Genomic DNA, 21,024 nt, shown 5'->3' on the forward strand with positions numbered 1-21,024 from the left:
TATAAAGTTAAACAACAGGATTATCTAGTTATAAATCCAGTGTCATCTGCTCTTTTAATCTTTCCTATGGCTTACTATTTTTGTTTATGTGCAACTATTTAGTTGCAACATGCAAAATACTAGGAAGATTTAAATTCATCAAACAGTAACCAATTTTTTTCTAACAAGTTTCCAAGCTTCAAATAAGCAATACTGTAAGAAACTTGTTCTTTCAATTTTTTTCTTGCCACTGCATCACACATTCTTATTTATAGACTTAAATGATTATTCCCTACCAGTTCAAATTGCTCATTTTCTTATTTATACTCTCTTATCATTATTCTCTACCTGAGAATAAATTGCTCATTCTCAACTTTGCTTTAATCAGTACTTCTAGAAATGGTTTTCTGTTAAAGTACAGAGCCTAGAAAGAGAACAGCAAAAGAACTAAGGAACAAAAACAGATATATGAACTTCAACTATTCTCAGACATTGACTAGAGAAATTTCAGGGTGATATTTGGAGAAGAAACCCCCCTCCTAGGCCTAAATGTCAAACTGAGAGCGTCGCATACTCAATCTACAACTGCAGGCGAGTCCATCTCAACTGTGGGACCAGAAAATCTCATCATTTTACAGTAATCTTTCATACTGAGTAATTCTCTTCTGGCATGCTATCCCATCAATGCTGATTAATGTCAGTCTGCACAGAACTAACAAGGGACTGACAGAGTCTACTCTATACTGGCTTGAGATCTGCTCATTTCTGTTAGATGTTCTGACTTATCTGCAGCTACATTAAATTACAATATAGCAAAAATGAGTACAAAGAATAAATATGGGAAAATGTCTATGACAATTTAGGGACCTAATACTGGACCATCCTATTTGCAAGACAATTAAAAAAGACAAGAGTCTTTGCACCTATTAGTGAAAAAACCAATATGTTCTTGCACCACTACTGTGATAAAACTTCAATGTGCTAAAAGCTTTCTGATTGATGTAACAGAGAGTTTCAGTATTGCTTTATTTGAAAATAACACAAATCAGCCAATTATAGCATTACCAGTCTTATCCTAGCTAATGGTTTATCCATCAGCATCATGGCCCCAAAAGTTGTGATACCTCTACCCTGTATACGACGGGCACCCTTGGTTTCATTCCCAAACTAACTCATTCTCAGGCTCCATTCTGGAGAAAGCCAACTTCTTCCTCCTGGGAAAGAGGCAAAGCATGGCCAAGGGGTGAGCTTACAGAGAACACATATGTAAACCATGCCAAGGCTGGCTCCTGCTGCCAAGGGCACTCCAACACTGTTCCAGCACGCTATGTGTCCTCAGATGCCTTCACATCATGCCCAACAGCAAACTATCATGTCTCTATCTCAAGGTTTCAAGAATAGCATTGCTGTGGGCTGTATTATTTTTGGCCCTGAGAACTGAGGAACCACACACACATATAAAACAAACAAACAATATGCCAGGGCCAAAGAAACACACTGTGAGCCAAAGGCAGCAAGGTGTAGTCCCAGCATATCTGCTCCAGAGGGTGCCAGGGCATTCCCTGCCACGGTACACAAAGATGGTTAAGACACAGCCTTTGTAAGAGACAGCGAGAGAAGCCAATCAACTAAATTAATCATGAAACACAGCAAAGGGAGAGAGGAAAAAGTCATGAGGAAGGAAATACAGAAAAAAATAATTGTGTTTTGGTTCTTCACATTAGTCTTCATAGGATAATTCAGAAACCAGAATAATTATCTATTTACAATGACAAAATCTTGAAAGAGGCCAATAATAGTTCTAGAATACCGTATTTGACAATTGGGTATTTTAAATAACATTAACTTAATAGATAATGAACTATGAACTAATCATAAAGGTTATGAAATGTTCATATATTGCCACTGAGGAAACAAAATACCTTGTGAGAAAAGGGGTAAATATTTAATTAATAGTTAATTAAATCTTAGGAGTCCAATTACCTGTATGGGATTTATAAAGGAAACACTACAAAAGAAACTGGAAGATTGGAATAGCCAAACAAAGAGAACTTTAAAAATGTCTCTGTACAGAAATACTTCCCAATCTGCTATGCAACTGAACGTCAATAATTTATCCTACTCATTTAAATATGTATGTCTTTTTTCCAGTGTATTTTAAGGCATTTTATTCCATAGAATCAATTTTTGACATTACCCCAAATCCAAAACAGATGGAAGATAATGAGGAAAAAACAGAAAGTCAAAGCATATTTATAAATTTTAACACACTTTTAGGGATGAACAATTTGTCAAGCCATGCTTTTGACAGAGAATTCACAGGATATGGCAAGCCATTTCGTCACTAGTGCCTACAGCATAACTAATACCAATAATACTCATCTAAATAATTGATACACAGAGGTCAAATTATCCCAATATCAAGTCTGGACAGAAAAAGAAGTAATATTTCTTGATAAATACCTCTTTGAAATATAGTCTTGTTATTAAGAAATGTTGTAGTTTAGAAATATTAGCTATTTCTTATAGTCAGATTTTAAGCTATTTTAATTTATTGACTTGAGATATGCTATGACAATATAAGTCAGGTGACAATATTTATTTTCCACACCTTTACAGAAATGCTACCTCTGCCTTCAAATGAGCCTTACAGTTAAATAAAAATGCATTGAATATACTGAAGATTATATACAAAGATAGGAACTTAAATATATCTTTTAAAGTTTTCTTCCAAAGGTAGTTTGCACTTTCAGTACTAAGTTTTTTAAATTCACTACACTCTTTCTTCTCATTATTATTGGTTTTCAGTCCTACATTTTGTCGTCAAGCTCCTGATGAATGCTTCTCTCCAACCCACAGAAAGTGCAATGTACCCCCACAGAGAATCACTAAAACTGTAGAATCCCTTTAATATAATGATTTTGTTGATTTTTTTTTTTTTTTGAGATATCGAGTTTCTGCAGTGTGGTCTCTTCCCTAAAAATACTTTTATTTAAGTATTTATATAATACTCCAATTAATGGTGTCATATTCTTGCCATTTTTACACCCACATATTTTTAATTCCTTAACACACAGACCCCTTTTTTGTGTTTCTTAAAACTTCTCTACATGCAATGACTTTTCTAAAAGAATTGCCAACAGTTCAGTAAGCTTACTAACTAATTTATTGAAGGTTCTAACTTATGTATTCAAATTTTCCAAGTGACTCTTTCCCTGATATGACAGTTTTCAATCACTTTTAATCATGCATTTTTCTGTTCTTGCCTTTCCCCTCAACAATTTAAAAAGCAAAGCATACTTGATTTAGTCTACTTTTAATTAAAGGGCCTCTTTCCTTATAGGTTTTTCCTGATAATATTAGAAGTACCTTCTAGTGCTCTTGGCTCCTCCTACACTATCCTCCTACTCTTAAGTTCTCTACAGAAAATGCATGCCTAGTTCTGTAGGTTTTTCTTGCACACTTTCCATTGCCAGCATCTTTTGGAAGTCTTTCTTTACTCCAGATATTTTCTAACAATTGCACTTAAAGTGTGCAGGTTACATTTTCCAAATTTCCATATTTTAATGTGTTATATAAATGTGTCTTTTTAAAATTTACATATTGAGCTAAAACAGTTCATAATCCATAAACAATGAATCCTCTTTTTATATCACCAACATTTCCTCCCTGGTCATAAAAAGTAAATGTTCCTTGACATTAATGTCTTCTACTCGGCACCAGAAGACTAAGAAAAACAAGAAGTAAATGAAATAACCAGGAATATGTTAAGAAGAGGGAGACAGCTATGCTGAACTACATATTAGGACAAAAGCCAACAAGTAGATTTGCTTAAACAGAGCAAACCATCTGATGAAGAAAGCAGTAATTCTTCAGAGCAATTCTGCTTTGAAGGTGTTTGGACTAAGAGGTCACAAAATATACAGGACAACTTTGTCTCTGGCAACAAACAAACGCTCAAACTATAGGAAAAGAAAATCCAATCAAAATCAAATAATGAATCATCTTTTCAATGTGAGATGTTCTCTGAAAGTACCCATTTGTCATCCACTACATAACACAGTAGGAAGACTATTGCTTACCTTAAACATGGATTTATAAAAAAATATATTATCTGCTGTTTTTCTATATCCTTACTCAGGAAGATGACTTGCTTCCATCAATGTCATTGTAATTATTACTTTCAATTATTTGTAATATGAAAAGCCATTCTTTCAGTCAGTCTCAAGGGGTATTAACACTTCTAAAAAATGTTACTAATACAAGTATTAGAATCTTCCATTTAGCTCCAACTATGTCCATATGCTCATAATTTTGATCACCGTTTGGTTTTGAACTTTCTTATTATTCATACTTTTGCCTATGTGCCCAGACATTGACTGATCTTTCAAAGAATTGCACTTGACCTGACCAAATAATTTTGAGCCTGGAAGGATACATCAACTGCTCAATTTTCTGATGCCCAGCTAATTTCAGAACTTTATTTTGAATATTACATCTTATGCACACTCATTTACTATGTCATCTGTGTTTCTTCATGAATGAATAGTACTGTACAGCAACTTAAAGGTCTTTATCTTTTCCTTGTCAAAAATTATTTCTTTAAAATATCCTATAATAAAAAAATTAGATCAGTGTTCATCACTTGTCACTGATGTGCATGTGGAGTGTTTACAATGTCCAAGCACTTTTTAGATTGCTCTTCACTGTTAACACCTTGCACATCTTTCTCAAAGTACTAACATTGCTTGCATTTCTGTTTAGTCACTTATTTTTCTTCTGAAATGAGTCATACAATCTGGATTGAGACTAAAAAATCAAGCTACCCATCAGTTACCAAGAGCAGTACTTCTTTTTCTAGTATCTAATTACTTGTTTTCTCAACCTTGTTTGTAATGATTCGTCTGACCCAACTTTACCCAGCTAAATGCTACTCGCACTATCTTAAACTAGGCATCTCTCATAAGAGTGGGATGAATTCCCAGCTAGACATGCTTGTCTGCCTTTATTACATCTAAAAAGAGCACAAACAGCTAACAAACTCAGCTAATATATAGCCTGGAGCAAGTAATTTGAAATGTTAAAATGGAAAGTGTATAGCATTAGTTTACCCACTTGTCTCCTTGGAGACATGATGAAAATATATATATGCTTTAATGCATTATGAAACTCCAGTACAATCTCAAAAATGAAATTCCCTAAAATACAATCTCCTTCTCAAGCCCTCTTGAAATTCCCTGTCTCTGGGAAGGTGCTTTTCAGTTTAATGGTGCATTTTTCTTGTAGAAGCCAGGCACAATATAACTAATTTGGAACATCACCCTTGTTGTTTCTCCTGTTCACTGTTCACTACGTTTGGAGACCCTGAACTTCTTCTATTTATGAAGCCAGTTTTGCCTGTCACTTCCATCCCAGAGCTTCCAAACTCTGTCAGTGGACCCTGTCATGGACCATGTTACAATGATTTTCACTTCGTTTGTCACCCGCATTGTTTATAACTCTCCCCTTTAGTGGTCTCTGGCCTCATTATCAGTTCACATTGGTTCTGGCAACTGAAGAGTTGCCAACTGGTTACTTTTGCTCTTTTAAATTATTCATATTGATTACTTTGACAAATGTGACGTACACGTTGGCCTGGAAATGCAGACAAAGCAGACAGAGGCACAAAACCTCCCTCAGTTTTTATTACAGTGGCTGCTACAAGTTATATTGTAGACCTTTTTACACACTGCAAGCTCCACAGAACAAAGAATATGTATTTCTTTATGTTTACAGCGCCTAAAACACCTTGAAGAATATTTTAATAGCATTAATCACAGGTGGTAATCGTGCCATGTCTTCTTTAATAGCAACTTACACACATTTCGGCATATATGGCTTATTTACTTGAGCAACCTGATGTTTCAGGTTTCTCTTCACCTTCTAGAAAAGAGTTCTCCACTGGCTTATCACATTTTCCTAAAGAAATAGATTATTTACAGATTTTATTGCCCTTTTGTCCTTAACTGTTATATCTAGTTCTAGTATTGTTAACCAAGCTATCAAGTGAGTACACCTCTGAAATGCTAAACGCAGTTAAAGCACTGTAAATGTTACATATTTCCTAAAGATGCTTATGCAAAACAAATACAGGGTAAGATCTCAATTCAATGTATTAAACCTCACTTTAGGATCTTCAGGTGCTCAGTTCAGTAAGTTTGGTTTTTTAATAATTAAATAATTAGTAACACAGAAGTACACGCAACTGTTTCACGGTCTTTCTCGATGTTTACTATCTCTGTTTCTAAGGGCTTTTAAAAGCATCAACCTTCCCCCTCATCAAGACTTTTTTTGGAACAGGTCACTTACTTTGTAATACGGTCAATGTTAGCAATTTGCTTCTGGTTCCGGATAATTTCTATAGCTGCCCAAAGATGCTGGATAGCCTTTGTATCTGCCTGTCGTCTCTTCGTTAAGCGTGCCATGACCCGTTTACTTGGTCAGCTGCAGCCAATAAATAAAAAAAAAAAATATACAACAAAAAGTTAATCACGAATTATGAAATAGATTACATGACGATTATATTGCAATAAATATGATTACAAGGAAAAATTTATTGTAATATAGCAATTCAATTTGTATATAACAGCATGTTTCCTTGTGTTTAAAGAGTAGTAAAAAGCAAAAAAAAAAAAATAGTTTACAGGAACCCCTTTCACAGCACGTAATCTATACAGAAGACAAAAGGCAAGCAGCAAAAAATGTCAAATCAATAGCAAACGACTCAACTTATGAAACTGGTTAAGAAAACTCACTTAGTTTGCACCTCAGTTCCCTCATATTTGGTAAAAATGCAAAACTACCCTGAACTGAAACTGCCACAGCCTCCTGCATTGCCTGAAACCCTTAAAAAGGGTGACTGTTGCTCAACTCCATCACACAGTGTATGAACTCTGACACAGAGAAAAAGCTGGACCCACAGTTTAGCACACAACACAGTTCTCAGAGTATTACTTCCATATTTTTATAATTTACAGCTATTTTAAAAAATCCATTCTATGAGCAGAAACTAGAAGTATATTTTCATGGATGACAAACGTTTAAAAAAATATTTTGGAATAATTCCATTTTCTGTAACATGCTAAAACCCAACAGGACCAAAGTGCTTCTGATGGCATTTACCCATCTAACCAACCCTGAACAGGAACATAATGAGCATCTGGCTTTGTTTACAAATTTTCCAAAAGCTCGAGGCAATGAGTACAGATAAGCCATAAATCGCCTACAGCTCTACTACAGGCACTGAATCCCTTTTTAAAAGCTTAACGATGCATTTTGATCACTAAATAACTTTCTTCCAGTGCCACCACTTTCTCAATGAAGAAAAAATGACTGATTTACGAGTGCTACCAAGGTCTATAATTTATTTTAGAGCTCTGTCCTCAGAATGAACTCTGTGGTATGCACACGGATATTTGTAGCTAGCAGAATATTAACTTCAGTAACCTAAAATAATATAAAAAATGCAAAAACATTTCACCATCTGTGCAATGTTAAAGATGGGAATTTAAGTATTAAAAGTGTCCCTGCTCTCAAATTCAGAAAAATGAAACAGATTTGAGTATTCCATCAGTTGTAGCAATGTAAATTTCAAGTCAATGAGACCTACAGGCACTTGTCAAAGAGGGCTGTCAAGTTTTAGATCTGATATTAGCTCAGCAACACTCACTGACTCTACAGGTGTAATGAAATGAATGGCAGTGTTCCATTATTAAGGATAAGAAATGATTTAACAGCATTATACTTAATGTTATGTAGCCCATTAAAAAAAAAAAGGAAAAAAAAAGATGATGTGAAGTGGTATGCAAATGTCCAAGTCCATGAGGCACCTCTGGTTGCAGGAGATAGCAGGGAAGGGCAGAGCAGAGCAGCACACAAGAAGGTGTGGGTTGGTGACACATTGATCCCACACTTCTGCTTTAGAAAGCTCTTCCTGCTGGGATTTAAAGCAAGGGTAACTGGATGGATCTCCCAGAAAAAAAAAAAAAAAGGCCAAGTATACACTTTTGAGGGAAGAATAAGAGGAAATGTGACAGACATACAGCTAAGAGTGACAGCAGTAGATAGCATCGCCTGAGAATGATTCAGAGAAAGAAAATCTCTGTTGGGAATAGTGGGAGAAGACACTGCATCCCTGTGAGCTCCTCTGCATTCATTTCACAGAACACAAACTTTTACAAGTGAAAAAAAACTCCTCCTAGTTTGTAAGAGAAACATATAATTATTTGTAGAATTTAATTTTTAAGGGAAATAGACCTGTAAAATACAAAAATGGTTAGACCCTAACATGAAAATGGACAATTTTTACAGCCCTATTATCTTAGCATAAAACTTTTTTCCTAACACAGAACTGACTGAGAGTGAGATCATTCTTTTTATCCCAGCTTTCTACAAGCTCTCTGCTATAAAAGCTGTCAGACGATACGGCAGCCAACAAGCCGGACACGGGATCTCCTGCACGGCATCACATCCACATACGAGGATTGAGGAGGAAACACTCGCCCTCCTTGACCCTGATATCAGCGTGGAACAACAGACCAGTTCTCAGTTTATTCTGCAACAAGCGAAGCAGGTCGTGTTATCCCAACTCCTTTAAAAATAGCCGTTATTTTTGGCAGCCCGGCATATGGCCGCCCATGAGAGCGGCGCGCTCAGCGCCTGGCAAAGGGGGTGAGGGCTTTTCTCTCACACCCCCGTGACGCCTGAGCCCCAGAGCCTCGGCACAGGGCAGGGTCCCACCTGCCACCTCTGCATGGCCCCATCACCCCACTATGCAGCCAAGGAAAGGTTGAGCTGTGGAGATAAGGAATTCCCCCTTGCGCCTCCCAGGCCCATGTCCTAGGCAGGGAAAGGGAGAGTAAGGAGCGCAGTAATCATGAGTTCCTGAAGCCCTGTGGCTGCACAGGGGCACCTCAGATGGCTGCTGGTGGGCACAGGGAGGCCTCTCCCTGCAAAGGCCCTACGGGCTCCCTGTTTCCTTTGGAATGTGCTTTTGGAACAAATTCCCCAACCAGCCCCCTGTCCCATCCTTATCGTGCTTCATTGGCCTGAAGCACACACATGCCATGCCCTGTGCCATGGCCAGCTCCAAGTACCCACATGTGACTCTCAGGTTCTGAACACTGCAGGAAGGTCACATCACTGGACCAGGAGTTACCCCAAAACACAACTGGTGTGGGTGGCCCCCAAATAGTTCCCTCCTGGCTGGCTCCCTGCTCCCACTGCTGCACACGCTCTTCTCCCTCATTTGTCTGGAAATAATAGCAGTAAGGATTCTGACACATGGGACACAGCAATCACACCTGTTCTGTTCCTTTTTGTATTTTTCTTTTTTCCTTTGTAAGACACAATAATTTTAGCAGGTGTTCTGCCTTCAAAGAATATACGTTTAATTTTCATAACTCTGGTTTACTATTAAAGGGTACTTTTGCTAAACTCCAGAGCTGATACTCCACTACTGAAATAGAAGGTCTTACACACCATACTGCCAAAAATACAAAAATAAGGGTTTTTTTCCAAAAGTCTAGACTACTTTAGTGTTATTTTAATCTTTTAATTGCATGGTACAGAAAAAATATAGTCTTTTTTGCATTACAGAAAAAGATTAAAAGATTGTGGCATATTTCTTGCTGTTCAGTGCAGGCACTCTTCCTCCATGGTAAAACTAACCACAACAGTCTACTCCCTGCACTCATGCAAAAATATAAGCAGTTTTCTGAATTACTACAAAATCTATTATAAAATATTAAAAATAACTTGTATCAGACTGCTAATAGTTCATACAATGCTTTGGAGTGCTACTTCCAAGCAACAGAAAATGTTCCCAGTGCTTCCACATGCACAACCAATTCATGCAAATAACAGTTTATAGTTTAACAGGACACACTTCAGATTCTTAAGTCTATATTTATCACTCCTGATTATTTGCTTAAGTGTGGGTTCACGCAAGCATAAACATGCAGTGCGTGTGAGTACGTGTAAGAATCTATGGCTCAGAGGTTAAATATCCAAAGAGGTTGATTCACCCATGCAGTGTTCTAAAGAAGTTTGAACTCCAGAGTTTAAAGAGTCCAGAGACTATTTTAAAACCACAATATTGAGATGCACATTTGCATATAAATGCTTGAAGATGTTTCTCATCCTCCTCTTTTGTTATAGTATTCATTTCAAAATCCTGGAAATAAAAAGTAAAAGCTGAAGTAAACATTAAATTCCCATGTGTGATTTGCTGAGCATCATGTTCATTTAGCTACAGTATCCCCTGTCCATACAAAATTATTAGCTTCATGCCATTTCTGTCACATTCTGCTTGCAAGTTTATGGTAGGATGCACCTTCTTGGATAAAGGTTGACAAACATAGATGGTTGGAAATTTAGGAATTTATATCAGTAGGATCTGTATTAGGTTTTGTAGGCATCCACAGGACCTGCAGAACATAAGAAATATTCTCCTAACAGGGAGCGTTTTGCGTGGCTGATGTGCCAGCTCACACACTTCCATCACATCCTCAGTTATACAGGGTTCAAAGCTCACAATTTATCCTCTCAGTTTTCAACTCTCTAACTGTTCCTCAGTGCAATCGGAGCACGGTTTTACCGTACCTTATATTTTGAATCCCTCTTTAATGTCCTAAGTACATTTCGAAAAGTATACCACTTTGCTGTGCACAACTTTCCTCAGGAGCTCAACACTTCTCACAGACAGCTCAACAACCTGTGCTCTATCTCGTGAATACACCCAGCATGGCTTAAATTCTCCAAGCCCCCAGAAAAGTGTCATTGCCACGAGGCGGCAATGTCACAGCAGCGGCAAACAAACAACAAGGCTACTGGTCATTAGCACACACTTGGCTGAATCAAATGCTGTACAGCTGTCTCCTGCAATAGCAGTGGATATGGAAATCCACGCTGCAAGTCAAAATAAACAAAAATCACCTTGTAGCATTCAATGGATTTAGCTCAAGGAACCTCCTGACCTGCAGCTTGCATCCAATTTAGCAGATACTATCAGGCACTAAGTTTAGCTAGAAACTCTCCCTAAGTACAGAAAAAACTGAAAGGTAGTCAAATCTTGCCATGTTTCAGCTGTTAAATACCATCGTCCAAGCAAGATATGATGATTCTGAAAACTTAACTAATGAATTGGACTTTGCACTGAAGCAGACGGTGCTGCAGTTGGGTGCTACTGTTCTGATGGGAGCTGCTAATTAAGAGCTGACAAGTAGTAGCTTGTTAAATCTTCTGTTAGTACTTCGCTGTAAGTGAGGCTACCTGTGGTGCTCGTCCCTTCCAGTGCAAAGTCAAACAGGTTAAACTTCATCCCTGCTATTAACCACCATTTGGCTGAGATTCGGTATGCAGTTAATTGCAATGGAAAGAAGGTTTAAGAAGTTGATCCTTGCCACTGCTCAGCTGCTACTTTCTGCCCTTCAGCCCTGCATCCCTGGGGCTTGCTATTATTTCTTCCACACTACACAGTGAAAAGCTTTCAGCCTCAACAGGAGGAAGAAGCTAGGCTCAGTCCTAGTTTTTGTGGCTTTCATGCTGTGAGACTGGCGGAGTTTGGGGTGGTTAGGAAACTTAAACACAAAGTTAGCTTCATATTTATATGTACATTATATTACAGGTTCTAGTATTTCTTAAAATGTAACTTTTTATAGTCAGCGTAAAACTGTATATATCAGCAGTACAAGTAGTTCCAAATGTTTTGCTTTGTTCTTGTATTAAATAAGAGCCTCCTATTAAAATCCAGATTACAAATTTGCAAGTTGATGCAGAGTTTGGGTGCCTGGATTTTATACAAGTCTTTGTTGTACTATGAACTTCTGTAAGCTTACAATTTAGTTTACAATTTAAACTGCTGTTAAAACATATCTTTCATCACCAGTTTAGCGGGAGCATAAACCCTTTAGTCTGTCCCTCCTACAATAACTGTGAGTTAAAAAATAATAATTACTCTATTTTACATAAGAAAGGTGCAGGTGAAAATGTCTTGACTGAGCAGCAGCATTGGTCATACGTGGGGGGACAACAAGAGGAGGTTAAACTTCAGGTCTGCCTTCCATACCGGGTGATTGAAAAGTGGGGGGAGTAGCTGCTAGGGGGACAACAAAGCTTTTGGCAGGAGTAATCAATCCCATATTTTGTTTACCAACCACTTGTCTTCATGAGCATGCAAGATTACAAGCATAACCAAGGAGTAGCTGGGCACCTGGTAGCAGGAGACTCTTTTGTGAGTGAGGGTTATCAGAAATAAAGATTTTTGCATACACAGTAATTTTCAGATGTTTAAGAATAAGCAAGTGTTTTGGTATCATTAGATATTTATTCTGGACTTAATCCCAATCCACTAAAATCAACAAATGCCTTTCTGCTGACTTTTCAGGGTTTTGGAGTAAACTTTCAACTGCTGACTGACTTGTATATCCTCACAACAAAAAAATTTATGGAGGTGTTGAATGATGTTAGTGAAGCTGAAAGATGTAACAAAGGATTGTGGCTGAAATAGGCAAAATTTCTCTGTTAATTAAACTAAATTCAGAATATGAGACTATAAAACAATAAAAGTCACTGAATTCTTCAGCGTGCTTTTTTGTAGTTCAGGCTGTAATGCTATCATTTTGGAAGTTATTAAACTAGAGAAGATTTTTGTATGTTGAATGTGTGTCATTCCTAATGAAAATCTTTTCATTTCACTGTTAGATTAAGGTCTACACACTCTATTCAATTATCCTAAATACTTCCCATGTGCATTTGCAATACCCCTACTGTTCTGTGCGGCCTCACCTTTTGCTTTTCCCAACTGCAAGGTTTGATGTCATGCAACTTCTTGAGTGAGGTTTTGCAAGGCTCCACAGCCCCATGAAGTGCAGTACAGACAGAAAACATGACTGCATGAATACAAAACTGCAGTGGTTTGCTTCTTTCTCTCTGCAATTTAATTTTTTTCCAACTCCTGTACACAGAATACAAGAAAGCTTTTGCTGCTACCTTGTGCCATTTCAAGATGGCAGTGAGCCAGTGTAGAAATCTGAGCCAAGGACAGTACAGAATTAAAGGCCCCAAGAACACTTTTACTACACATATGTGTAAACTCTATTTTAGTCCCCAATATTGCATTTACTTCATTTGTATTGTATTCAATTCAGAATGACTAAGTAAGTGTCCTTCACTGGGGCTAAGGCATACGGCACTTGAATTTTAAGCTCAGACATTCTGAATCATCAGTACATAAATGGTAGAATCCTTTTTATTTTTCTTTTGAAACCAAACCTGGACTTTCTTGTTTAATTAACTAACCCCATTAGCGAGACCTTGACACAAATGTTGAGGTGCCATCCCAAAAGAGAATTTCTAAAAAGTGTAAGTATAAACAGATTTTAACAAAACCTGATATGAGCATCAATACTTGCTGCTGAGAAAGACAGAATAATAGCCATATATCCCAAACAAAGGCTGTCAAACAAAGTGGGTTTGTTTGCTAACAGATACAAATATATTTACAGGGCTAAAGTGTAATCCTGCATTCTGCTGCCCCTCCAGCCAACCCCAGTCTGGAATTTAACAGACAATAGCAAATGTCGTCCTAAAAATTGGAAGAAAACTATCCTTTGTTCCTCTCTGGCAGAAATCACTGAATTAAACTTTATCTAGCAATGTAAGTTTGGAAAAGAGAACACAGCTGCCAAAGAAAGTAGTACAGTTGAAAGGGCTGAAAGCAAAGAGCCAAATCTGTTACTAGCAATGTAGCCACACCAGCTTCTTTCAGTTGACTTTTTTTTTTGTAATGGTCATCATGTTTTACTCCAGATATAGTGCCTAGGTAAGCTGAAACACATAATATATTTTCTGCTAAGGATCTGTCTTAATACAAGGTTCTACATTGATCTTTTAAAATAAGCAGTATTTTCCTTAGTATTTCAACTTTTAATAGGTATTAAACACATAGAGAGCATTTTTTTATAGCTAGTAACAAAACTAACAGTTAAAAAGACACATCAAAAACCACACAAGTTTTTGTTTTACTGAGAAAATAATGTTTCAAAGCAGTGCTGGGGAGAGTTAGACTGGACATTAGGAGTATAAATTTCCCCACAGGGTGTTTAAACACCAGAACAACCTTCCTAGAGAGGTGGTCCATACCCCAAGCCTATCAGTGCTTAAGAGGCATTTGGCATTTGCCCTTAATAACATGCTTTACCTTTTGGTCAGCCCTGAAGTGGTCATGCAGTTGGACTATATGATTACTGTAGGACCCTTATAACTGAAATATTATTTTATTTTCTTTTCCACTCTCTTCTATTCTATTCCCACTGAAAATGCACACAGTGTTAATGCATTTATCAAACTTCTAAATGAACATAATTTCAATTAGAAAAACAATTTAGTGTGGTTTGGTTAAGGTTTAGTTAATGAAATTAAGTTACACTAAATAGTTTCCACAATGGAGATTGCACTGCTATAAATTGCTTTAAAAATAGGGGAACAGACTTTAAGTTGTTCATCTTTGGTCAAAGAAATGCCTACAAAAAAGACAGTCCAACATGACTAACTTCAACATCACTAAATAATACACAGCTCATACAGGGTGTAAAAGATCATCCTACACAGTTCTTGTCCCCTATAACGAAAAATAATGAGTTCTCATCAGATTTGTTTATGTGGGGAGTTATAAAAAATAACACTTGCACCCAAATTGCCACGAGCAACGCTCTGGGCTCCCCTGTATGAGTGCACAGGCGCACGGACACACAAGCAAGTTACACACACAAGCATTGATGTAAGAGGCTTGAACTAACACGTTTTACCTTCCATTTGCCACAGACTAAGAGCATGAAGAGGGTCAGTTACAGAAGATTAAGTGACACGTGGAGACAGGATCATGTTCTGAACCCACACTGCATGCCAATGCAGGCTTTCAGTGGTTTAAGTACACCCAACACCAAATTCCGTATTTTCCAAAGCAGCCTGAAGCCAAACCACTGAAAAATGCTCGAGGAGAGTCCATGGAAGGAGTTAACTCCTAATGAGCAGCCTGGGCTATTTCCCCACGTAGACAAGCCCTCAGTAAATAGATGCTTCCTGTCCACTCGCTTGGCTGTAGTGAGCAGAGATGATTAATCTCTGCTACGCATCCTGACAGGCTCCAGTGCTCACTTGGTCATAAAAGGGGAAAAATCATGGCCAAAGAAGGCTGACGGTGAGGGCTGGAATTTCAGTTTGGATGATAAATAGGTGCCACTTTGATTCTGAAACTCTCTCTAATAAAAAGTGAGAGGTGGAAGACATCTTAGAAAACACTAAGAAATGTAAATGAGAAGAGTAGCTCCTTCTCCGAAAGCAAGCTTTTGATCATCATCTTCCTTTCTGCTCTGAAAGCTAAGGAGCTTGGTTGTTCTGTAAGCCTCAACTGAACTGATGTAATAAATTTCTCTGCCAGTAAGTATGGTATAATAAATAAGGTATGATGACATAAATAAATAAATGAGTTTTCAAGGTGTATTAGCAGGGAATGTTATTCTGCATAAGGTCAGTTTCTCACTAAACAACGAGGAAAAGAGAGACATTTTCCAGGTCAAAGAATTCAGAATGTATGGAAAAGCACTAAATCATGAAAAAAAGATAAATTTATTGCAGATTATGTAAGCTATATGGTAAAATAAGGAGCTGATGTTGACTTTTTGCAATGTAATGTGAGATTTCAAACTGCTGGTTTTTTCTTCTCTTTCTTTGGACTACACACAACTGACACTATCTTTAAAGTACAAATTGTGATCCTGGTGCAGGCAACAGGACCTAAACCTTAGATGTCTGCAATAACTATTCCTCTACCAGGCTGCATTTTTATTGACAAAAGGCAGCTGAATCAATTTTTGTTACTCCTGAACAAAAACGAATTCTGTCTGAACTTGTTTCTTTCAAATATCTTCTTTTTGGCCTCTCCCTCTGCGTAAATAAAAGCACAACTACACAACTTCTATAACTGCTCAGATACTGAATTATTTCAAAGTCAGGGTGTTATGCAGGCATGACCACTTTTCACCAGCAGTCAGGCCACAAGCAACATTAGTTCAGAGGAGACTTTCTCTTGTCATCTCCAGGAAAGCTGATACTATACAAAAAAAAAACAAGTACAATTCTGAACCAACTAAGGTTTCCAAACTGAAGCTCCTTCAAGGCCAATATGCCTGGGCTTACACTTGGAAACCTTCAGAAATGTGCTCAGAACTTACAGAGTTAAAACACATTGATCTGTAATGCAGGTAAGATGAGCCAAAGATAAACACTGCCAAAGCTTACAGACTTCTACAGCATTAATCAAAAGAAACTTTAAGGCAGGGAGAGGATCAAATTGTAACATCTGAGCTTTAGATTCTTCTTCTGAAATTCAAGGCAAAAGTCAGAAATAATGGACCTGAAAATCTCATGCAACACTCCCCCAATTGTGGGATAGTACATCAAGACAAGAGCAAGACAAAGAATATATCATGGAACTGAAAGCCTTTCCCCTCGTCCCCACCTCGCTTGGTTTTCTTCTCTGTGCTTTTTGGAGAATGTATTTCCTAGGCTGGGCACAGGCATCTGGTTTAAAAGTACACTGTGAAGTGTATTTGGAGCATATGCTCTCTCCTTCATAGGCCGTACCCAAACTCACTAATTACATGCTCTCCTATGAAGCTCTCCTCTCATCCTGCCCCAAACCAAGTCTATCATCACTCCTTAGTGAAAACTTAATCCCTACCCCTTTCTAAGGTCCATTTTGATTCCTTTTTTTTCCATTGACATTTCAAATATTTTTTTATACCTCAAAAGCAGGTAATTTATTATGTTTGCACTTTCTTACTTCATATTGCCCTCAGCTCTTCTGCCAAAATGTTCATGTCTGGACAAGGACAAAGCTTGCCTAGAGGACAATTTATACATGTGAGAACAGCAGTTTTCATGAAAACCAATGTACAGTGAAAAACAACTGCATTCATAACTAAACAAATCCTGAAGTGGAAAACAGCTGAGTATAATCATGATCCTTCTTTTTTTATCTTCGCTGTAAAAGTTGACAAATAAAACATGGAAAAAATGATTAAAAGTAAGTTTAAAACCCAAAAACCTTATAAGGAGAAACATTACTCAAAGAAATAAAGATCTTCCAAAGATCAGATCAGGTGCTGGAAATATATTGCCATTACTTCAGATAGCAGCAGTTTCTCAGCAAACCTGGTAACAGCTGACATCAAGAAAACCTCACCCTACCCCTGTGGGTTAGTGTGTCCTTCCTATAAGTTGTTTAAAGGAGACAAGGGGAATATACCATTTAATTTTCTAACCAGCTCCTGATATGGCCGATGGTGTGGGGGAGGTTGGCAAATGGTTTTTTCTAGCACAGAATCTTTCCCAACACCATCCATGTAATCTGGGACTGCAGTCTCAAATTTGTTGAGCTGTTTCAAAGATGTCAGTGCGAGCTCTAGGGTGATCTCCTTTGATACATTTTCTATTACCTATTACTTTCAGATGCTTCCAACTCTTATTTCTTCTCTTATCTGAAGCCAACTTACAATATGTCTTTATTTTTTAATGTAGGTAATTCTTCTCAAGGTTTCTCCAGGACTCATTGCGGGTGAATGGAATTATATATTTCTTTCTGAAAATCCATTCCACATCAGCCTGATTCTTGCATTTAATATCTGTTCTGTATTACTTCTGTGGAAAAATTATTACTTTGACCAGTGGCTTGCTATTATATTCATATGCATGCCCATGGCATATGCTGGAGCTGCAGATCAGAGGTACAAAAGAGCCTTCTGCAGCTCTGATGTCAATGACATAGAGCAGATTACAAAGTCCTTTAGGGAGGACATTACTTCCTGAACACTCAAGAGTTCTTCCTGCTCTATCATTATCTAGGGCTGAGGTTTATTAAAGGCAACGGGGCCATACTGTTCTGTTCTCAGGCATTTCCTTTGGACACAGAAACATAGGATTAATAATTTTGTCATCAGAAGTAGGACCTCACTTTTCAGATTATTTCAGGTTTTCTACTACCAGAATTTGGATGAGATTTTATTTTATTCCTTTAACCTGAATGCAGATGAATGATCCAGAGCTCTGACACAGAGCCTTATCCCTACAAGGTGGGGGCAATTCACAGCGTGTCACCCCCGTGGCTACCAACAGAAGTGAAAGTCTGGAAAAATTACCTAATCCTACAATCAACTTATCCTAAATTTCAGAAAATGTCATTCACGAAATACAGCCTTCTGTTGTGATTTCTGCAAAAATCTTTTCTGCCTAACGCAAAGAAAACGAACTGCAAGCGTATCACAACATTATGGTGTCATAACAAAGGGCAAGCCGTTGACTTGAAGCTTGGATTTACAATACAATATTCTGCAGGAAACAGAGGAAATAAAATGCTAGAGTTCTGGCAGTCTTTCCAATCAATATCTTATTTCATCATGTGGTGTTCTTTCAGCCTAGGCAGAAGACCTGGAGTCCACTGTGCTGCTGAAGCATCTGACTGGAACGACTCCAGTTGTGATGCCTGATGCTGAATAAGGCAGTTAACTCCAGGCTACTTCACCATGCACTAGAAACCACCTGAAACAGTCTAACACTTCATCATCCTCTTCAGCTGCTCCCTTTCCTACTGAACTGAACACAAAGTGGAAACGGAGAGGTTAATTTGCTCCTGACAGGGTTTTTGAAGCTGGATTACCAGATTGCTTGATTTCAGACAGCTATTCCTTAGGAAAGTAGTTATTTTCCCACAGGGGTGTAACTTTCATTCTCATGTAAGTCAAATCCATTAATAAAGACCACCAAGTCTAAACATGGGAAGACTTCATAATAGTAGTGATTTCCTTACGGGCTTATATACATGTTTCTTTTTGATACATTTACATGCTAAAATGAATTCTAAAACAGTTTCTAGAGTGTGCTCAGCCCCTATTTCTATTTCACTTGTTCATACCTGTTTCATAAAGGTTTAACTTAGTTTTTCATTTTGCTTTTTTGAATCTGACAAGATATAAAGCAAGACTATGAGACCTTCTTTCACATTGAGGAGCAAGGTTTCTTTGTTTCAGTGATGCTGAGGTGCGGTGGGTGACCACAAAGCAACTATCACCTTGTTCTAACTTACACTATGAGATCTAAGATGCTTTTCACTGTTTTCACCTACATTAACAGAAACTGAATGTGTTTGTCCAAGTGACAAACATGTTTTTCTTTCCATGCTGAAGGAAAACTTATGGAATCCTGAACTGGTCATTTTAAAGTGAAGAAAGACCAAGGTATTGTTTTAAGACACTTCACATCTGTTCTCCAGGGGCTGAGAGATTCTGATTTTTATCACCTTTTCTCTGCTGAAGACAGTCTGTTATTTTATTTTTAGACATGAGATTTCCTACCGAAACCAATTGTGGGTTTACAATCTTCGCTGAGCTCCAACAACAGAGCAAAACTCCTTTTGAGGAGACTTCTTAGGCAGTGTTTGTCGGAGGCTGCTGCCACCACAGTGGTCAAACTAGTTTGAAGTGCTAGTTTAAACCAACTGCAAGAAATTTTACTCCCCAGTCTAGTAGCATGGCTGTTAAACCAGACACTGTCCTGTCTTCATTCGTGCTCTTGCTGCAGCCTTCGAGCGTAACGGTTTCACTGTGCTAAAGAAGACACTGACATTCATGTCAGTCTCTGGATTGCAGCTTCTGAGTTTATGACAGATGGGAAACCAACAGAGGAGTAAAAATCCTGTGAATCCACACACAGCTTATAGCCAGTAGCCATCTGGCTGGGGATCTACATAATACCACAAGAGGATGACAAGAAAGAAAAAAAAAGAGGCAGTTTCATTTGCACTTCCATTTCTCTTCCCGTTCTTTGTGCTACCTGGTTTGAATATACTTAATAATCACATTGCAAACAGTCTTTCGCTATTTCATACAGGTTAAACAACTCCAGTATTTTCTTACTTGCACTTTCCACATGGAAAAACAAATTCAGTGTTAGGCAAAAAGTCCAACACATGACAACATATAACATTTGTCTATGGTAACAGACAAACAGGCAGCATTTAACAAATGTGTAAGCATTTAAGGAGAGAACAGAGAAGGAAAAGCACCAAGGAACCCCATTCAGCAGTGCTTCCAGTTACTCCCTAAAAACAATTCTGGGCAGAAGTTGTAACACAGGGCCCCTGAAGTATAATTACTTGGGAAAAAAATGTGGCCAACAAAAGTTACCTAACCTGTTCAGAGCAGAAAGCATCTCTTTACCCCCAAAATGAGCTCAGAAGGCTGAAAATCTGGTTTTCAAAGGAAAAAAAGTATAAGCTTTATTAAAAACCTCTTTTGCACAGCAGAGTGTTCAGCTAGCTTGAGCCAGGAAACATGCAAACCTTCCTGACAGACAAAACCCCGCTTTTGCCTCAACCTGCTGAAATGTTTAGCTAGGCACTTTCAGCCCCCACATGTTTGGTAGCATTTCAGCTTTCTGAAGAGAGCAGATTTCTGATGTAAAGAAAGAGTGCAGCCACTAGACCAGGAATTCTTTACCCTGTGTGCTGTGTTGCAAAAACGAGAGCATATTAAGCAACTTGAGAACAGGAAATAACACTGACAAACAAACTGATATTCTTTCCACAGCGTGGTCACTCAGAGGAGGACATTTGAAACTTCATCTCCCCAAATCAAGAAATGTTTATTCTACTTTTGGCAAGGCTGCTGAATGCTTGTGTGCTCCCTCCTTCTTGTCCAACTGTTTTATGATCCTTTCAGTGAAGCAGATAGTCACACTAGAGTAGAAGTGAACATTGAGCTGCACAGTTTTTTCATAAAGTTCTCTCCTTTGAAAAATGTTGCTTTCCGAGTCCCAAGATGGTTTGTGGAAATACACCAGTACGTATGTGGGAATGTATCTGAGATCCCCTCACCTCATCTGGAGCATTCAGCACTGTAGGTGAAGCTCCAGTTAGACAGCTAATGTCCTACTGTGAGTCTGTTATTTTGT

General features: G+C 38.0%; 1 protein-coding gene across 3 annotated transcripts in view; it reads right to left on the bottom strand.

Annotated features, from left to right (window-relative positions):
• ZMYND11 (zinc finger MYND-type containing 11) overlaps window positions 1–21,024 on the bottom strand; it is a 105,647-nt gene that overhangs the window by 54,607 nt on the left and 30,016 nt on the right. For all 3 annotated transcript variants that reach the window (XM_051812868.1, XM_051812870.1, XM_051812869.1), the window contains exon 2: window positions 6,328–6,462. In XM_051812868.1, coding sequence (XP_051668828.1) covers window positions 6,328–6,443 — 116 coding nt within the window. In that variant the 5' untranslated portion in view covers window positions 6,444–6,462. The remainder of the gene's footprint in view (window positions 1–6,327; window positions 6,463–21,024) is intronic.

The sequence above is a fragment of the Manacus candei genome, unplaced genomic scaffold (genome assembly GCF_025592945.1).
Source record: "Manacus candei isolate 608988 ecotype Guabito, Panama unplaced genomic scaffold, ASM2559294v1 h1tg000089l, whole genome shotgun sequence".
In the NCBI taxonomy this organism is placed as follows: Eukaryota; Metazoa; Chordata; class Aves; order Passeriformes; family Pipridae; genus Manacus; species Manacus candei.